General features: G+C 38.2%; 1 protein-coding gene across 2 annotated transcripts; it reads left to right on the top strand.

Moving 5' to 3' along the window:
• The first annotated feature begins 130 nt into the window (after positions 1–130).
• Positions 131–19,908, top strand: itgb1a (integrin, beta 1a). 2 transcript variants are annotated; one of them, XR_013305908.1, is made up of 17 exons: positions 131–436; positions 8,988–9,048; positions 9,362–9,447; positions 10,740–10,959; positions 11,049–11,219; positions 11,308–11,546; positions 11,820–11,975; positions 12,077–12,172; positions 13,562–13,651; positions 13,925–14,065; positions 14,431–14,633; positions 14,763–15,001; positions 15,074–15,296; positions 16,236–16,471; positions 17,449–17,615; positions 18,324–18,626; positions 18,829–19,908. XR_013305908.1 is itself a non-coding variant. In XM_077624564.1 (16 exons), the coding sequence occupies exons 2-16, from the start codon at positions 8,988–8,990 to the stop codon at positions 18,892–18,894; spliced, it is 2,394 nt and encodes a 797-aa protein (XP_077480690.1). In that variant the 5' UTR covers positions 131–436; the 3' UTR covers positions 18,895–19,908. The 2 variants fall into 2 exon arrangements, 1 of the variants encoding a protein (XP_077480690.1); XM_077624564.1 differs by lacking the exon at positions 18,324–18,626.
• Positions 19,909–20,513: the final 605 nt, after the last annotated feature.

The following is a 20,513-nucleotide window of genomic DNA, read 5'->3' as shown; positions in this document are numbered from 1 at the left end:
CCAGGTTTTTTACAATATGCTGTTTTTAAGTGTTATGGAATTATAAAGGTTAAAGACAGATTTTATTTTATTTTATTTTATTATGCAAACGGAAGTAAAACGTTTTAAGGGGTTGCATTTCGTGGTATGTTTGTTTGGGTCCGGAGCTTCGTGTCAGCTTCTCAGTTTACTAAAAACTCACCAGGCGCTCCTGAGATATTTTTTCATTCCATTTCACGTTTTATTTTATTGTGGAGATCATTTAAATCTTTTTTGTACATTGGAGTAGCGGTTATTTGCTGTAACTTTATTTAATTATTTTCTCCTTTTTTTGTGTGGAGAAAGTGGTTCAGTGCCAGCGGGGCGGTGAGTTACACCGCCGCTGCTGTGGCGGATCGTCGGGGGGTGGACTGCTATCTTCAGGGTGATCATTCGGGAATACCACTTTCATACAAAGGTAAATAATAGATCAGTTGATCTTGTGCCATTATAAAACTAATGACTTAAATGGTTTTATTCATGTATTTTGTGCTTGATAACGTGGGCAGTTTGACTTTCCTTTCTACTATAATTTGACATTGAATATAGTATTAATTTATTTTCCTTGTTTTGAATAGTACAATGCTATATATGATAAACAAGATCAGTAGACTATACATAGTGCTCAGGTACTAGATGAGTAATTTAATGGTTATTTTAATTCTTGTTTGTTTGTGATCAACATCATAATGTAGTAAATATCTGTACACTTTAAAAATACAAACAAACAAAAAAGATTAATGCTTTGGCATCTGTGGACAGTGATTTGGAAGTGATTCCTGCTTCTCAAATGCTTAGGTTTAATTATTCAGGGGTCACCCACCTAACAGCAGGGGATGTTGCTGTTTAGACAAAAATGCTTGAAATAAATCATCCTTTGTACTGAGGTAAATAAGTGCCTACTGCTTAGGATCACATTCTTGGTAATCACTCTTTGTTGTCAAGTTGCGAAATTGGAGATTGTTGCGATCGGTGCGGAGAATACCATATATACATTTTAAATACTTATACATTTTTAAATGTTGCCTAAAGCACAATATATTAGCTCACATTCACCCATTCATGCTCTAATAATGCAACCCACTGCGGTTCATCATCTTACCCAATGACATATCTGTCCTCATCCTTGATTCTACACACTGATCTGATTGGTATAGTTAGCATAGACGACTACTAGAAAATCCCCAGACACACCTATATTATTTTTACCAGTGCATTGACTAAATGACAGGCTGCAGATTCATTGGCTGAGAGATCCGCATAGAGGAGAACAAGAGGTCCTATGAACAGTTGCTTAGTCCGCAGTCATTTTAATCAAGGAAATGGAGGCGGGATGAGAGGGAGGTTATGTCGGGAACACTAGGGCACGTTTGAATGAAACATGGAAGGGGGGCGGGTTGACTGTACGGAAGGTTAATTGTTGAGGAAGGAAGGACATACATGGATCGGTGTAGGACGAATAATACTGCTAGCTGTCATCCAAATGGCTGTGGCCTTACAGAGAACAGCTGCCGTCACAGGTTCCAAGCTCCGAACTGATTTATGAGGCCTTACACACCTCACACAAGGGTTTTTGTGGACGTGTGACAATTCTCGTGTGTGGCACACACCTTATGTGTGAACTTGTCCTCGTGAGACGGGTGAGAAATGTGCACCCTGAGGCCATTTTTTTTGTTTTCCTGTGACAGAAGTGGTTGTATGTTTTATAATCCTGTGCACTTTATGTTCCAACAAATATTGTAATTGCATTATTGGGTGTGTCTTTAGTACTGGTTTCATATGCAAACTATTTTGCCAACAGCTTCTCCATCTTTTTCCCCTCTGCATTTAGTTTTAATGTCTTTTAGGTGGCGTCTGCTTCTAAAAACAGCCTTAAAAGACCCTCTGAGGAGTAGTGAAAGCTGACCTGCTTGCTGTGGTCTCCAATGAAAATGCAGCTAAAGTTATGTTGAAGGAGAAAATAGAAGCAGAATGGGTTTATTTTCACAGCCTGATCTGTACGAGGGGACAGGAATGTTTATTTGGATTTTCGTACTATTTTGTAACAAAATAGGGTCTGCTGAGATATGTTGCCTTAATCACTCTGAAGACTACTAAGTTCAAGACTTCAGATAACATGAGGATTTCAACAGAAATATACATTTAAAAGTTGTGTACAGTACAGTACAGTAATAAACTGCATAGATATAATCAATATTGGACCCTTTTTTTTGCCAAAATACAGCCAGGCTGCATTTCCACCATGTTTGATCATTTTTAAATGTCACAACTGAGCACTAACATGGACCTCCATTGTTTTTTTTTCAATCTAGAAGTCCCAAATTAAACCAAATCCCATAATGGAACATGGAAACATGTTTCCAGAGAAGAGAGCGACACTGTTTAGGATGACTATTAATCAGTGACATAATGAAGAATGCAAACTGTGTTCTGTCTTTGTGAATGGGACTTTTTGACAGTCAAGTCTGAACAATGACCACTGAGTTACAATTAGATATGAAATAGCACATCTAGTAGAAGGAAGAAATAAAAACAACATATGGACCTGAAACTCCAAGTGGTTGCTTGCTCTTTGTGTAATTACAAACCTGTAGGTCACTGATTGTTACGATCGCGCCGGGACGTCGTGGCGCGATCAAAGGGATTTGGACCCAGTAGCGGGGAAGCAGGAGGAGGCGAGACGAACTGTGCTCATGACAGTAATTTTAATGACTCAAAAAGCTTTACAAAATAACAATGACTTGTACATCCCAAAACAAAACAAAACCGGAGCAGGGAGGACAGTACCTTTGCAGCGATGTATGCAGTGTCACAGAGGACAATCCGACTACGACTTCCGTGGTGCTTAAATACACCCATCAGAAAGTAATCAAGAATAATTTGCAGCTGCTCGAACCCAACGGCAAGCCAGGAGGGACAAACGAGCTGCGACACTGATACCTTTAAGTTTCCCAGTGGTACTGAGATGCTGATGTAGGACATGATGTCCTGTCAGAAACATTTAAATATTTCTTGAAAAATGACATTTGACAGGTATCTACTGATCCCAAAAGGGCTAACACAACCATCAATTGCTTATCGTTACTGATCTGCAGAGTTCTCAACTGCTTTGGCGGAAATAGAGTCCTTCAAGTTCAAGTGTCAAGCTTGGGGCCTAAAGAAAACATCTGCTTTTCATTATTATAGTAGTTTCTGGCCGGACAGGCAGAGGTAGCCACAGCTGGGCCCCTTCAGATTAACACCAAACTTGGACGTTGCTGTTTGTTTTGAGGTAAACGGACCAGGCGCACACTTGGAGAGGTGCTGTAGTTCTTTATGACATCTTGGCTACTGTTAGCTGGCTTGTGTTCTGCTCTATGGTTGCTTTCCTTCAGGCATGTGCTCAATCACATTTAAAAAATGCTACCATGTATGTTTACTGGGCAGGTAAAGTCTGTCTCGTGGCAGAAACAGCACATGCTGTGGACCAGTAGCTCTGCTGGAAAGGTCTAATTCTGGACAAGGTTTCTTGATTAATACTTGACAGCTGTTTTTGTCTGAGGCTGCAGACATGCCGTCATTTTTTTATCTAAATAGATCATGTCTCAGGAAGGAGCTGCTGTTCTTGTTCTCTCTCCCAGGAAATAGATATCTACACAGATATTTTTGTGTGGAGCGCTTGGGTTTTTGCCTTCATAATATAGATAGAAATGACTGAGATTTGACTTTCACTCTTTTTCTGTGTTGATTACAAAGCTTGCCATCGAATGCTGCTGTTGGGGGGGGTCGTTGGGATAGACGTAGTTGCTTCTCCAGCAACATAATTCAGGCTTCCTGTGTGATTTAGTTTCCTGTGTTTCAGCAGAGGAAGGACCAGTTCACTGAGATAGTGGCATTGGAGAGACTCCAGTTTTTGAGCACTATTATAATGATAAGGTAATATATTCTATAACAATTTGCATAATAATTAGAAAACTTGCATGCACTGTCTTGCTAAGGATTCATTGACATAGGGACACAATACTCTACCAATATTTTTTTGTGTACTACCACAAAAAAGGCATTTGTGTTGAAAATATCAATGAATAATTACATCTGGCAATTAAAAGTTGAAAAAAACATTCAGGTTAAGTTCCTCAATTAGCCCTTAATACTGCTAAAAGCAGGGAAACACCTAACGATTAAAGACACCCCTCTCATTAGTAGTATTATTCATCACATAGGACCTCTTTTATGGAAGGGGGAGCACTGAGTGGGGGGCACATTAGGAATCAGATTCTCTTTCATGATCTCAGAGGACAGGCTGATTTATTGCTTTTGTCCTTCATGAGATGATCTTCCTGATGATTAGGGGAGGGGGTGGATAGAGGCACTAAAGGAGACTGCTTGGTATTGTCCTTCAGCTTTGTCGGAAGATGTGTAACGTCCAATTGTGCCAAAATGCCCCCTTTTTGTTGTTATTTGAAGTCAAAGGAAGCTATTGCATTGGTCTGGATCACATATTGTAAGTGAACAGTGGATTGTGATGCTGGTTTGAGTGGGAGAGGAAGGAAAGGGGAAGGGGGTTGTGGAATGTTCAAGATTGGCAGAGACAACGCTGATGAGTTTAAAAAGCATGATGGAAACTCTCCAAATATGTTGCTGTTTTATGTCATTTTTGTTACTCAATTTATTATACATACAATGCTGCAGAACTACCCATTTTAAGTTGCAATTTAGGAAAGTAGTATAAAAAAAAAATTAGTCGGGACAATGCAAACATAGAGTCTACTCCCAATAAAGGACTTAGTGGTAGTAAATGATAAATAAATGTGGTTACATATGAGTAAATTCTCATTGTGCTATTGGATACACTAAGTGGTTCGGTAGTGAAACATTTTGGCAGCTCACAATGCTCTTAAAAGAACAAGGCTTTCCTGCACTTTGAATATGTTCATACGCAGACATGCAAAGGAGGAATGGGAAAGCAAGAAAAACAGGAAAGGCGGCACATATTTCCCAACTCTGAGGCAAAGAACCTGACTCAATTCCAAAAAAAAGATCCCACAAACTTGGCTTGCTTTTGCTGACTTTGCCTTTTCTTTCCCTCTAATATCCCTTGTCAATTTTGAAGTGCATGTTGAGGGCTGTTTCATTTAATGTTGCCGTAATAGTGGCTTCTTCTCCCTTTGGGTCAATAGAAAAAATGATTACAATATTTGCCATTGTCAGAGCCACAATTTACCTATTTTATTTTGCTCGTATAGCAATGCAGATGTTTCTGTTTGTGTGTTAAAAATTAATTTCTCCCATATCCATTATGTTTTGACTGAAACAGTTCAATTCCCTACTACAATACAATACAATTATTAAAAGCAGTAGTTTTTTAATCACATTTGTAATAGTAAATCCAAAGTAGCAGCTCCAGTTCCAAAAGTATTCATCATATTTATACTTGCAAAATGAATTTTGCCTGCACAGGAACGACACAATGGATTTCATTGCTCACGTTCCACATAAGTGAAGTGATATAGTAGTGGGTTTCTATCCTTGTCATGGGGGAGTCAACTCTTCAATTTCCTTACTCAGTTATCTTGGTTCATTTTTAAACATAGACCACATGGCCTACCATTCCTTTCCTTCTTTTTAACTGATAGAATAGAGATAATGTTGGGTTGCTTGTGAATTAATTGTTTGCTTGTGTGCTTTGATAATCTAGCAGTGGGTCTTTTTTTATTATTTCATGTTATGAATCACATTGTCTATTTATATAGAAACATTATGCCGGTTCGAGGATGTGCGGTATAGAAGATGAATGCATGAACATGATGTTTTTAAAGGCAGCACAGAAAAGTGAACAAATGCTAAATGATTTGTTTTGCATCATTCTGGATTATGGAGGAGGATTTTGGAAGCAGATAACACTGTCATGTCATTAATTTTTTCCTTTTTTTCCCTCGCTCTGTGCTCTTCAAAGTTACGGCCGTTTTCTTTAGAACATTCCTCTCTGCAGCTGCAAAACTTCTGACAAATCAATGATCTCTCTGAGCTGCATTTGAATTGCAAACATGGTTATGTCCTATGTCTGATTATTATTATTATTATAGTATGTTAACAACAACAAAAAACTAAAATATTACTATTGAAAAATAAAATGATTGTAAAATTAAAACAATAAAAAGTTTTCTATAACATGTTTTTTAAAACCAAAAATGTCCCTTTCTTTAGCCAGTTTATACTATAAATTTGAAAATAAAACAATTGATTTTATGAATGCACCTACCTTTGCACGGTACACGGTCAATTGTTCGCTGGTCTTTTGGTCGGCGATCTTTTGGTCGCCGGTCTTTTGGTCGCCCGTTGTCGCGGTCCGGGCGACCAAAAGACTGCGACCAAAAGACCGGCGACCAAAAAACGGTGACCAAAAGACCGCACACGCTTTTGCACAGACACATAGCACACTTTTATTTCCATTTTGCATCCTACTGGCAGTTAAGAGGGCCAAGGAATAGATTTGTATTCCTTTTTTTACTTTATTTGACATCGCTTAAATTACATTACTTCATGGTGAGATTTTCTTAATGCATTTTTTTATTCATTCATCTAATCAAACATCTGCGATTGGCTGGTAACCAATTCAGGATGTATCCCACCTATTGCCCTTTGTTGGTTGCAACAGGCTCGAACACCCCTGCCACCCTCTTGAGGCTAAATGGCTCAGAAAATTATTCTTTGAATAACAAAATATGTATTCATCTGTCAATATGTGGTCAGGTGTAGCCAAAAACGATTGCCCTCAATCTAATAGTATTGGTGCAGCTAGGGTAAATGTGCGTCTTATCTAATGACACATACATAAACACGCCAGTGAACAGCACTGGAGGTCTAATCTCAGCGGCTGAGGCTATACTGCCGTCATATCTGTGTCTTTATAATCGGACACTGGTGCACACTCACACCGGCCGGCACTGAGGGAATGCATCACTTAACACCCCACATTGAACGTCAGCTCTTCCTTTACCACAGCGTAAAGGAATGTAGACTTTTATGGAGCTTCTATGAATAGCCAGTGACTGCCACTGGTCTAAAACACTAGTAATAAGTTATCACATCAAGCTCTGATTAGAGACTCCTGCCTTCATTATTGCATTTGGTGAACTCTCGTGGAAACTGTCTCAGCAATGACTTTCAGGAGTTTGTGATTTATGTAATCGTATGGGTCTTTTTTTCTAGGTTCCATCGTTTGTAAATTAGATTTGTTTTTTTGAAAATCTTCACAGTAGCATGTAGAACTTTAATGGTAAACAGAGGTCAAATTCCAAATTTCCCCTTCCGTTTCTGCCATAAGATGGGTCAAAATGAATGTGTGATGTATTTCAAGTTTGCTATTAAGGTGTTTTTTTACTGTAATCATCATCTAATTTTGTGATTCTGTGTACCCCTCTATGATGGCATTTTTCAATACAAAACAAAAATAAGCAAACAAAACAAGATTTGAAGTCTCTTTTCCAAAAATGCAGTCAGGTTTCCAATTATATAACCTTAGATCTGATCCTTACTTTTATCAGTATCTACAGTAACCCAATTATATTCGAGAATATTCCAAACAAAGGCACCGTGTTTGAGTAGTTAGATGTCTGCCTCACAATTCTGAGATCCCTGGTGGATTCTGACCTTCCTATGTAGTGTATGCATTTTCTCGCTGTGCCTGCGTGGGTTTTCTCCAGGTACTCCAGTTTCCCACTACATCCCCAAAACATGCATGATAGGCTAGTTGAACACTCTATTTTGACCCTACGTATGTATGTGCCCTGCGATTGGGTAGATTGGCCAACCACAGTTGGCTGGGATAGGCTCCAGCACCCCCGCGACTCTTGCAAAGATATGGATAAAATGAATGAAATGTTCAGACACAATCTTCTTAACCAAGAAACCTCTCCTTTGTAGAATCATGTCTGTTATCAATACTCAGAAAGTCTGATAACCAATGTGTTGTCATTAGTTTATTCAAATTTAAAAGGCAGCCTTTTAGCTAAAGCGTGACCTTAGATGTTCTCTTTCCAGCTGTTCAACTCAGTCCCAGGATCGTTATTAAGTCCCAAGAATAGCATTAAGATTCAATCGATTTGGCTGACCAGAGGAACTGCACACAATCGAGAGGTCAATATGCATTACACAAGAAGGACTTTCAGAAGGTCAAGCTATTTATAGTGAAATTGCTGGGAAAGGCAATCTGCTGTTGATGCCCTACATATGTGCGCATCCCCTTGATCATATTAATGTGTGTTTTCTGTGATTGTTTTCACATACATGTGCGTGTGTGTCTGAATTTAATTATCTGCCGGTTGCCACGCAACGGACTGAAAATAGCCAACACTGCCCACATTACCAAAACCCAGTCACATACAAAATAATTTATTGCCCCCTAGTTAAAGCCATACTGTTTACAGATTCAAGCCGTCAAGCCTTTATATCTTCAGTCCCATTTAGAGTCTAAGGTACATGTGTCAAAGTGGCGGCCCGGGGGCCAAATCTGGCCCGCCACATCATTTTGTGTGGTCCTGTTTTAGGATCAAATTAAAATGAAGAGTTTGGATGTATATTAAATTTCCTGATTATCCCCCTTTTAAATCAATAATTGTAATGAAGTGTTTTTAGTTCAAAAATCATTTTGTAAAATCTAAAAATATATTTGAAAAAAGATAAAATAAACATCAAAAACTGAATATTCAGGTATTTTTAATCCAGTTATTTTAATCCATTTATAAAATGTCTATCTAAGTTTATCTTAAATGGTCCGGCCCACATGAAATCGAGTTGACGTTAATGCAGCCCTTTAACCAACCCGAGTCTGACACCCCTGGTCTAGGGTTTAAATATTAGGGGCACCATCCAAATCATCTGATATTCGTTAAGAAAATACATTTTCGTCAAAATGGGCTAATATTATTTCATTTGTGGATTACACAGAACATATAATAATGAAATCTCTTTTTTCCCTGTTCTTCCAGATGGACCTGAAACTGCTTTTGATATCTGCTTTGTTAGGAGTCTTCTGCAATGCTCAGAAAGGTAGACTTGATTTGATACCAATGACGTGAGCTTGTAATAAAAAATGTATTATTCATAGTGATGACTACCCCTTTCAGGATAAAGGAGTGACTACTTGTTATATCCTGATGATGTCATTGACTAGTGTTGAAACTCCACCTCTAGAGAGAACAATGGAGGCTGGATATTGCGCTCCTGTCTATAATTACAATTCAACCGCAGCCTCCCAGATGAACTGATGTGCAAACACGGGGTTTACAGGGTTGCTTACTTTGCAGAGGCTGCACAGCAGACTCTGACACTCGCTATTCTTTTCTCTTTGTTTTTCATTCAGAGGGGAATGAGTGCATCACTGCTAATGCCAGATACTGCGGGGAGTGCATCCAGGCTGGAGCAAAATGTGGCTGGTGTAAAGACCCAGTAAGAATCTGTGCTCTAAATAACAGCAATAATCGTATTTTGGACTGTAACTGTTTGTAAAGCTGTAGCGAAAAAAGTTACAGTACAGTGGTACCTCGACCTACGATCAGCTCTACCTACGACATGCTCGAGGTACGATGAAAATCTTGATCGAATAATTCGCCCGAGATACGATCAAAATTTCGAGATGCGACCAAGCCAGGTGGCCATGACATGAGAGGCTGTTTATCATTGTAGCGCACTGTCTTTTTTTGCCGCATCTCTTTCATGTATAACAGATATATACGAGCACTGAACGATTTATTCAGACTCGTTTCTCCTACGCATCGACCAGTAAACGCACAACGTGCATGCGCGGGCAAAAAGAGGGCATTCTGGGTAATGAAGTATACTCGTGCACACAACACCGATAGCCAATGGCACCCTTTCTCAGAATAAAACTTCATTACCCACAATCAATACGTGGGAGGCTGTTATTCCTTCCTTAGTCTGTTAGCTCCCGCGATCACTCATTCAAGACTACTTCTCGTTGGCAAGTGGTCGTGCGTTATCCTATTGTGAGGACATTTGTGTGCATAATTTCCGGAATATTTTGAAGGGAATACAACAGTAAACAGCCCATCGATAGCGAACGTGAGGGTGGAGGCGTGGCAAACAGCTAACCCGGCCAGAACGAAGGTTAAAAAAAATTAAAACAAAATTGGAATTCAGTTTTGTGTAAAGTTACATTAAACGTATGTTTGAGTGTGTCTGTATATATTAATCCAAGTTAATTTAAATTTGTTTGTTGCGTTACGAGTGCGCTGTCGTGGAAAGTCCCCCCGAACCCCAGCCCCCCGTCCCCTCTGTGCGTCTCTCTCTCCCGTCGGCGAAATCTGCCCAATTTTTGTTATATTAAACACATTTTATCACTTTTAAACCACTAGTTATGTGTTACTCTGTTAATAGATGGTGAATTAGAAGAAATAAATCATTTTTTCCAATCCAATATTCTGTTTTTGGTGTTTTTTCAGAGGGTTGGAACAAATTAATTTGTTTTTAATTCATTTCAATGGGAAACGTTCGCTCGAGTTACAAAAAGCTCGGCATACGATCTCAGTCCCGGAACGGATTAAGATCGTATGTCGAGGTACCACTGTACTTTCTGCATCTCATAAGTGCTGTATAACTTTTAATATCATCATCTTTTAATTGGGACTTCACATCTATAATTTCCCAGCATTTGTATTAAAGAATGATTATAATAAAAAAAAATCCTGGACAATCAACAATTTCAATTAATATGATTTCAGGACTTCCTAAAACAAGGAGAGGCGGTTTCTACCCGATGTGACGAGTTGCAGTCTCTTAGGAGCCGAGGTTGTAAAGACAGGTTGATAGAGGATCCCCGTGGAGAAAAAAAGATCCTCAAGAACAAAATGGTGACAAACCGCAGAAAGGGAGCAGAAAAATTAAAGCCAGAAGAAATTACTCAGATCCAACCTCAGAAGCTCACTCTCACACTCAGATCCGGTGATCAATTGCCTTCAAAAAATTGTTTCTGTGATTGTTCTCTACCTCGATTAACATTTCCGTAACATTGGATTTGTGTGCACGCATAGGTGAGCCCCAGACTTTCAACCTGAAATTCAAGCGAGCAGAAGATTATCCCATTGACCTCTACTACTTGATGGACCTTTCATATTCCATGAAAGACGATCTGGAAAATGTCAAGATTTTGGGAACCCATTTAATGCTAGAAATGTCAAAGATCACATCTGACTTTAGGATAGGTATGTACAGTATTTCGATCACAATCTATATTTTAAAGCTTTGTTTTGCTCATGTCATTCCCTCATCCCTGCTTTGAATTTGCCATAGGCTTTGGTTCCTTTGTGGAGAAGACAGTTATGCCATATATCAGCACCACACCAGCCAAGTTGTTGAACCCATGTACCGGTGACCAGAACTGCACCAGCCCATTCAGTTATAAAAATGTCCTTAAGCTCACCAGTGATGGCAAAAGGTTCAACACCCTTGTAGGCCAGCAGCACATTTCTGGAAACCTGGACTCTCCGGAGGGGGGCTTCGATGCAATTATGCAAGTGGCTGTGTGTGGGGTATGCGGTAAAAAATATGACAAACCTTTTTCCTATTCCGTGAATTTGCGTGGGCAGCACTAATCATAAGCAGATTTCTTCCTTGGCTTTCCACAATTTTATCTTGCAACAAAGGATTTCCAAACCAATAACTGTGTTTATGCGCTGATGTGTGAACGTGTGTTTTATAGGCCCTACATCCACGTTTTTGCGTTAGCGATAATCAAAATCGTTTGCAGATTTCAGGATGGAAACTAAAAATTGCAATTGGAATTATTTTTCTTTGTCTATCAGGAGCAGATTGGGTGGAGGAATGTGACTCGTCTGCTGGTGTTTTCCACTGATGCTGGCTTTCATTTTGCTGGAGATGGCAAGCTAGGGGGCATCGTACTGCCTAATGATGGAAAATGTCACTTGGAAAACAATTCATACACCATGAGCCACTATTATGTAAGTGTTCAGGTTTTTTTTTAAAATAATTTAGCAAAAAAGACGTGACCCGTATGACTTGTATGTGCTTTTCTTGTACATTTTAATGTTTTCTCCTTTAGGACTATCCTTCAATTGCTCATTTGGTTCAAAAGCTGAGTGACAACAACATTCAAACTATATTTGCTGTTACAGAGGAGTTTCAGCCTGTTTACCAAGTTAGTACTTTCTTCTTTTTGCACTGTTGTGCCCTAATATTATATGTGAATAAACTCATTGAGATTACGATAAAGCTCTAAAATTTAAAATCTTATTTATTTGAGCAATACTCGATACATTTACATTGATTTATATCAACTGGCAGGGTAAACTTTGTGAGAGCGGGATTAAGAAGTCAATCAAATCAATCAAAAGCCTTTATCGTCATCATACACAGCTGCGTATAACAAAGTTGGTGGTGCTACTTCACAAAGTGCATTATCCCAGTAAAAAAAACCTAAAATATAAATAAGTAGTAATATAAAAAATAAAAAGTCACATCCTTTTTATATTTGTATATTACTTATTTATGTTTTTTTACTGGGAAAACACACTTTGCAATCAATCAAATCAATGAAAAGTCTATAACTATATTATCATCATACACAGCTGCGTATAACGAAATTGGTGGTGCTACTCCACAAAGTGCGTTTTCCCTTTTCCCAGTAAAAAATAAACAAAAAAACATGAATAAGTAATATAAAAAATAAAAAGTCACATCCTTTTTATATTTGTATGTTACTTATTTATGTTTTTTTACTGGGAAAACGCACTTTGCAATCAAATCAATGAAAAGCCTATATTATCATCATACACAGCTGCGTATAACGGAATTGGTGGTGCTACTCCACAAAGTGCGTTTTCTCAGTAAAAAAAACAAAAACATAACATAAATAAGTAATATAAAAATATAAAAAGTCACATCCTTTTTATATTTTTATATTACTTATTTCTCTTTTTTTTTACTGGGAAAACACACTGGAGTAGCACCACCAATTTCGTTATACGCAGCTGTGTATGATGACAATAAAGGCTTTTGATTGATTTGATTGATTGATTTGACTGACTTCTTATAATATTTAATATATTCAAAAATTGTGGAAGTCTTTTAGAACTTATGCATGTTTTTGGAGAACTATTGCTCCTTATTCTTAATATTATTCTTTGTTTTTCTCTCATGTATGTGTCATTTTGGATAATGTTCAATGTAGCTCCCCAGGGTATAAATATATAAATAAATGCAACAATAACATTGAGGGGAAAAAACAACTAAGCCAAAACATCTGTTACAAATTAATGGCAGCACCTCCTAGAATCTTTGATTATTTCCAGGTGTCTTTCAGCGATAGCCTTTTCCCATGTGAGTTCGATGAAGGTTCTTTCAATGTCTGACCTCACAGAAGCTCTGCTGTGCTTCCGAGCAATAAAACATGTGTAATTCAATAGTTTTCCTCTGAATAGTAAGACGAAAACTACTGTACTGCAGTACTCATTTTCCTTTTTTTTTCAATTCTGTTAAACCAATTTAAAAAGAAGGATCAAATTGTGTCTGTCTTTTGTGTTCTTAGGAGCTGAGAAATCTGATACCAAAATCTGCAGTGGGCACCCTGTCTGCCAATTCAAGCAATGTTATCAATCTTATTATAGATGCATACAATGTAAGTATGACTTTAGGACAGTAAATTTCTGCATAATGGTTTGATTTTCAGCTTTTTTAGAACACCATAAGTTATTTACATGTTATAGTTGAAATATGTTCTATTTAATTTTCAAAACTGCCCTGGATTCTGGGTTATGAAGACTTTTGCAAATGTAATTCCTCATTTTAAACTATTTGTTTAGCCTACTGTTTAAACAAAACTGCCAGCTGACATTCCAGCGCAAGGGAAAAAATTCAACAGCCATGTTATTATCTATTCTTTGTTTGACAGTCGCTTTCATCTGAGGTCATTCTGGAGAACAGCAAGCTTCCAGAAGGAGTGACCATTGCTTACACATCCCGCTGTAAGAATGGAGTAATTACTGAGGGTGAAAATGGACGGAAATGCTCCAACATATCAATTGGAGATGAAGTGAGGAATTGAATTTGGTCAATATCAAACTGGTTTATTTTCATTGCATGTTAGAAACTACCAGTGGGGTTTTATACTGGATATTCCACATTAAATTGATCTTTTTTTAATTACTACTGTTTTACCTTGCTTTAATACATATATACAGCTAGCTTATGAAAATACTGCACAGAGTCAAAAAGTATATACAAAAAAACTTATTTACTTTAGCCAAGTCACATCTGTGCCTTTGTCTGACATAGGTTAAATGCCTATGAATGATTTAAAAATGCATATTGGTAACAATTAAAATGACTCTTTGGAGTAACTGACTATATAGCCACTGTTAAAGACTGAAGTACATTTCCATTTTTTTTCCACACCAGGTCACTTTTAGCATCAGTGTGACATCTAAAGGCTGTCCAAAGAAAGGGAAATCTGAGACAATCAAGATAAAGCCGTTAGGATTTACAGAAGAGGTTGAGATTACGCTCAACTTTATTTGTGAGTGTGAATGCCATAAGGAGGGTGTGGCCAAAAGTGAAAAATGCCACTTTGGAAATGGGACCTATGAATGTGGAGCCTGCAAGTAAGTATGACTCTAACTAAAAACGTGGCCATATAGGGAGAAATAATCCAGAAAGGATCCTCAAGACACCCCCCCCCCCCCCCCCCCCCCCCCCCCAAAAAAAATGCAACGCTTCATTCTATCTCCCAGGTGTTACGAAGGACGTGTTGGCAAAGAGTGTGAATGCAGCAGCAATGATGTGGCAACAGAGGACATGGACCGTACCTGCCGCAAAGACAACGGTACTGACATTTGCAGCACCAATGGCGAATGTGTATGCGGCACGTGCGAGTGCAAGAAAAGAGAAAAGCCAGAGGAGCGCTATAGTGGGCAATACTGCGAGTGTGACAACTTCAATTGTGACCGTTCAGAGAACAAACTGTGTGGAGGTGAGCGGCTTAGTGGAACTTGAACAGACATTTTGAATCTAGCTTTTTATGACAATGTTTTCTTTTCGTTAGGGAATGGACGTTGTGAGTGCAGAGTATGCATTTGTGACAACATGTGGAGTGGAAGCGCCTGCGACTGCTCTTTGGATACAGCTACTTGTCTGGCCAGCAACAAACAGATTTGTAACGGCAGAGGGACGTGTGAATGTGGGACTTGCAAGTGCACTGACCCCAAATTCCAGGGTCCGACCTGTGAAACATGCCCTACATGTCCAGGGGTGTGCACTGAACACAAGTAAGTTTGACCTGTCAGAAGAAAAAGGCTTGGACGACAGTCCTTCATACAGAAAACAACTTGACATCGGCAGTTCAAGTAGCATATTTTTCGGACTATAAGTCGCATTAATCAAAGAATTTACAATGAAAGGGAAAAATATATATAATAAGGAGGTCCTGAGTATAAGTCACACTATCTAATGAATGCACAATGAAAGGGAAAAATACACACATTGCACTGGAATATACATTAAACAACATTATAAGTTAAAGTAATAGGAAAAATGTTTGGCTAACAAATTATTATCTAAAGCAGGGGTGTCAGACTCGGGTTGGTTCGCGGGCCGCGTTAACGTCAACTCAATTTCATGTGGGCCGGACCATTTTAGATATAATATTGAGATTTTTTTTTAATAAATGGATTAAAAGAACTGGATTAAAAGCCCTGAATATTCAGTTTTTTATAGATCTAAAACAATGTTTATTTTAGTTTTTTTATATATATTTTTTGATTTTACAAAATAATTTTTGAACTAAAAACACAGAAAAAAATGATTAAAAAATGACAATTATTGATTTAAAAGGGGGAAAATCTGGAAATTTAATATACATCTATGCTCTTCATTTTAATTTGATCCTAAAACAGAAAGTCGGCACTCATGATTTACTTTCCCGGGCCACACAAAATGATATGGCGGGCCAGATTTGGCCCCCGGGCCGCCACTTTGACACATGTGATCTAAAGCATACAGGAAAAGGGAAATATTTAGAATTTTTGCTTGCCAGTGTAATCTTCTACCATACTAGGCATTCTAGGCCTGCAGAAACTCAAAATAAAAACCATGGGTGTTAGCTAATAATCCCTGGGAATTTGAATAAAGAAAGCGTTCAGACAACCGGGGATCACTTTACACTGGATAAATTCCTCATCACTTTTGTTGATCTTTGTTACCGCCAGAGAGTGTGTCCAGTGTCGGGCATTTGGCACGGGTGAAAAGAAGGAAACATGTGAACGAGACTGCAGCGACTTCAACTTGATTAAAGTGAAGGACAGAGATAAGCTTCCTCAACCCAACGATGCCACCTACCCCGTGATGCACTGTAAAGAAAGAGATGCCAACGATTGCTGGTTCTACTACACCTACGCTGTCAACAACAACACTGAGAAGGAGGTCCATGTGGTTGAAACTCTGGGTAAGGTTGTTCTTTTTCGACATGTTTATTTCATTCCAGGCTTTGTGGTTTTGGACTATTAAATAAGTATTGAGTTGCTTCACATTCTGTCACATGAGAGTATCAGTGATATATTTGTACAGACGCTCCCCTACTTACGAACGAGTTACGTTCCGAGCAATTGTTCGTAAGTTGCTTCAGTGCTATATTTTGTATTATAATTTATGTTTAAGGCCTATATAAGTATATTGAAGGTTTATATAAGTAAGTTTAAGGCGTGTATAAGTAACACACAGTATGTACATGTACGTAATAAGATAAATAAAATTAAGTTTAACTTACTTTTGGAAGATGTACTCGATGCTTAAGGAGATGATGGAGGAGGAGGAGGAAGAGGAGGATTTCATATCATGAGAGGGTCTTCGTCGTCGCTGGAATGGGTTTTAAAGGTTACTTCCTCCTCCGTAACTTCAATGTAGGAAGAAGTTGAGGGTCGAGGAGAAGATGAGGGTTGATGAGTATCTTCCTTGGAGGATTTACTAGAAACTGGCCGAAAGAAGCGATCTAACGACGATTGCACATTTTTCTTCTTTTTTTCCATCATAAATGATGAGGTAGCACTGTATGGCATCATTCAATTGATTTGCAACCTTTGTGCAACGTTCAATATTTGGGTCTTGCTGCTCGAAGAGTGCGATGGCTTTATCTATGAGCGAATTTCTTCATGGGGACAGGCGTTTCTTCCTCCTCCTCGTCCTTGACACGTTACGGAGCCTCCTCCCTCTCACAGCGCCAAGCGTCGGTATTAGCGGCGGAAAGAAGCACTACTCGGAAAAAGGCGCGCAATACAAAATCTAACTTACGAACTTACAGCATCTCTCCGAACATTTTTCGACATATGCTATATTCGCAGACATGTTCGTATGTACCGTTGTTCGCAACTCGAATGTTCATAAGTAGGGGAGCGTCTGTATTGATGTTCCAATGCTGTGTTTCAGATTGTCCTGCTGGTCCTGACATCATCCCCATTGTGGCGGGTGTCGTTGCTGGCATTGTCTTGATTGGATTAGCCCTTCTGCTCATTTGGAAGCTGCTGACAATCATTCATGACAGGAGAGAGTTTGCCAAATTTGAGAAGGAGAAGATGAATGCCAAATGGGACACGGTGAGGATGTGAAAGATGTGAAAGTAAAACTAGTTCCGAGATATAAACTGGATACTTCTGAGTCATATTGATGCAAAAAACAGGTGTTGTGGATCTTAGGTGCAATGTTTTCTGCTAAGAAAGTAAACCGTTTGGGATGACAATGTGTTATTCGGGAAAGACGATGAGAATTGCAGGCTTGTAAATGTTACGCCAAAGGGGCAATTTTTGTAGTATCGTCTGGGGAAAGGGATCCAAAATGGTTGCCTTTGTACGGCGTTTAAAATATAGTGGAAAATGTTGCTCGCTCCATGGACTTTTTAGGGAATGTTATGCACTCTGGGCAGAGTTGAACCTTTTTCCGGGGAGTGTCTGCACCTCCCCTTCTCCCTCCCCACTTCCTGCCTGCTGTTCAGTCATCAGCCAACATCAATATGACTAAATTGCAGCACGATTTAATAGGCTGTAAACCAGCGCCACCTTGTGGTAGGATCAATGCAGTCTTAGTCTTTTTTTTATCACATCCCTGCCCACCAGAATTCTGCTGGGATTAGTGTAGTAGTTCTCAATTTATGGCGCACTGACTTTAAACAAACAGTCTCATTCTGATTCTCTTTTGCGTTATGCATGACATTTCTTTTCATTCGTACTTTTCCCTCAGTCTTCGTCTTGCAGTCTTTTGTGTCTCCCCATCGCTGAATTCTTGATATGCTTATTTTCTATCTGTAGCAAGAAAACCCCATATACAAGAGTCCTATCAATCAGTTCCAGAATCCAAACTATGGACGTAAAGCTGCTGTTCTTTAAGTTCGTATTCTTTCACAGTTCCACTTTATTTTCCTGCATGGGCTGTTTGTGTGTGCACTATCTCTCAGTATCTTTCTTTTGTCTCTCTGTTTGCAATATTCTAAATCATACATTGAGCTTACAAGGGATCGTAAGGAGGAATGTAATAGTGACAAAGCAAGTGCATGAGTGTGCTGTGATACACAGGATTTGAGGATCAATTTCAATTACAAAAAGCCATTTCTGGTAAGTACGTTTAACGCGGTCATGTGTGTATTACTTCAAATATTATCACAAAGGCATGGTTTTGTAGTGTTTTGAGTGCAATTTAAATTATGGAAAAACAACCAAATTGTGGTAACTACATGAATTTAACAGGAACTTGAAAATGAGTTTTGGATTTTAAAATGAAATGTAATTATGACGACATTTTTTGTTTCATTTTCAGGGTGAAAATCCCATCTACAAAAGTGCTGTTACCACTGTGGTAAATCCCAAATATGAAGGCAAATGATGAAGAATTTGACCTGCTGCATTTGGAGGAAGATTCTGTTGTTCCATTTCGTCGCTTCGTCATTTAAATGCACATGCGTCTGTATTTTTACTAACACATATTTATATGCTTTTGTTGAATTTTAGCTGTACATTATGTGTATATACTTTTCAAATGCATATTTCTTAGGAGTTCATCAATTTCATTTGTATTTCTATCTTACCAAAGGTCTGTTGTGGGCATAAAATTTCACTTATTTTATCAACCTGAAGATAGATATCATAAATATTAATTTATGCCCCACAAATAGTATTTAGCTTCTTAAATGTGCGCTCATTTCACGGCCTCTACTCGTCTCTGCACTGACTGTTTGTCTCTTGTGTCTTTCTATGTGACAAGATCTAAAATGATTTTGATACTTCAGTCATTAGCCATAACATCACATTATATCACAATGTGTATATATGTTGAAGAGCAAATACAATATCAAGTCACAGTACATCTTTAGTTTTACATTTTGGCAAGGTTGACATGCTGCAAAAGTAAATATTTGTAAATGTAGTTTGGACTGCAGCTCAGAACTAATTCACTTTTATTGCACTCTTAAATATTGCTTACTTTGAAGGAATTAGACCACAAAAACAATGTAACGAACTGTCATTTTGTGGTTGATATGCAATCATGAATGGACTGTAAACCACTTAGGTATACACTTAGGAAATATTGGTGTTTTTTTAATATATATATATGAAGGATAGCAATTGTAAAACATCTATTATTAACAGTGATTTTCTTTTCCTCAGGTCCTTTTTTTATGTTTTTGCCAAGCACGCCAAAAATATCTTACGTGAATTAGTTTATTTTGTGTGTCTTTGTTGTTTCCAAAAAGCATTTTAACAAAATTCACCTAAATGCCTCAGAAGCACCACACCTGCGCCTTTACAGTATTGTTTGAAAAAGTGCCTTTTATTTCAATTACCATGTTATCGCCCCAATGCTGTAATGTTTATTTATTAAATAAACTGTAAAATCTAATTTGATGTCTGTCAAGTTATCATAGGCTTTACATGGATGAGACAATAACAAGTTTAATGTCATATTTAAAATTCATCATATTTAAATATAAGTTAGGTTTAAATTAGTTCATATAATAGATGGAGACAAATGTAGTCTTGGTTATTTGACAGTCATCATTAATTGGAGACTGCGTTCAAACTCCAGCATATAAATGGCTGATTTTGAAATAAAATTGGCAAACAAGTTTGACTCAAAAATATTGATTTGCCACAAAACCGTTGGCCCCTTAAAAAAAATGAATGGGCATAATAATCCACCAGTAAAATTTCCACAATTTACAAAACATACTTTATTTGTTTCTTTTAAAATTGTATTTTACTATTAGAGCCAAAAAAAGATGCCCCAGTATTAGACTTGACAATATTGTAGGGGGAGGTACCTTATTAATAATTTGACGTCAACAAAATAAGGAAATCTCGTAAAAAAAATGATTAAGAAATATAGCAAATGATATGCACCATGCATTCCCATAATCACATTGCCTAAATGCAACGCAGCCCCTACCAATATGGCCGCCACTCACGCACGTTCCCAGAGTCACAAGGCGGAAATTATACTCGTCT

Source organism: Stigmatopora argus, chromosome 17 (assembly GCF_051989625.1).
Source record: "Stigmatopora argus isolate UIUO_Sarg chromosome 17, RoL_Sarg_1.0, whole genome shotgun sequence".
NCBI classification, from domain to species: Eukaryota; Metazoa; Chordata; class Actinopteri; order Syngnathiformes; family Syngnathidae; genus Stigmatopora; species Stigmatopora argus.
This window is presented reverse-complemented; position numbering and strand designations above follow the sequence as displayed.

Coding starts and splice junctions, on each gene's coding strand:
- itgb1a (XM_077624564.1), top strand. CDS start 8,988: ATGGACCTGAAACTGCTTTTGATATCTGCTTTGTTAGGAGTCTTCTGC. Junction 11,220..11,307: donor CACATCTGACTTTAGGATAG/GTATGTACAGTA, acceptor AATTTGCCATAG/GCTTTGGTTCCTTTGTGGAG. Junction 11,976..12,076: donor ACACCATGAGCCACTATTAT/GTAAGTGTTCAG, acceptor TTTCTCCTTTAG/GACTATCCTTCAATTGCTCA.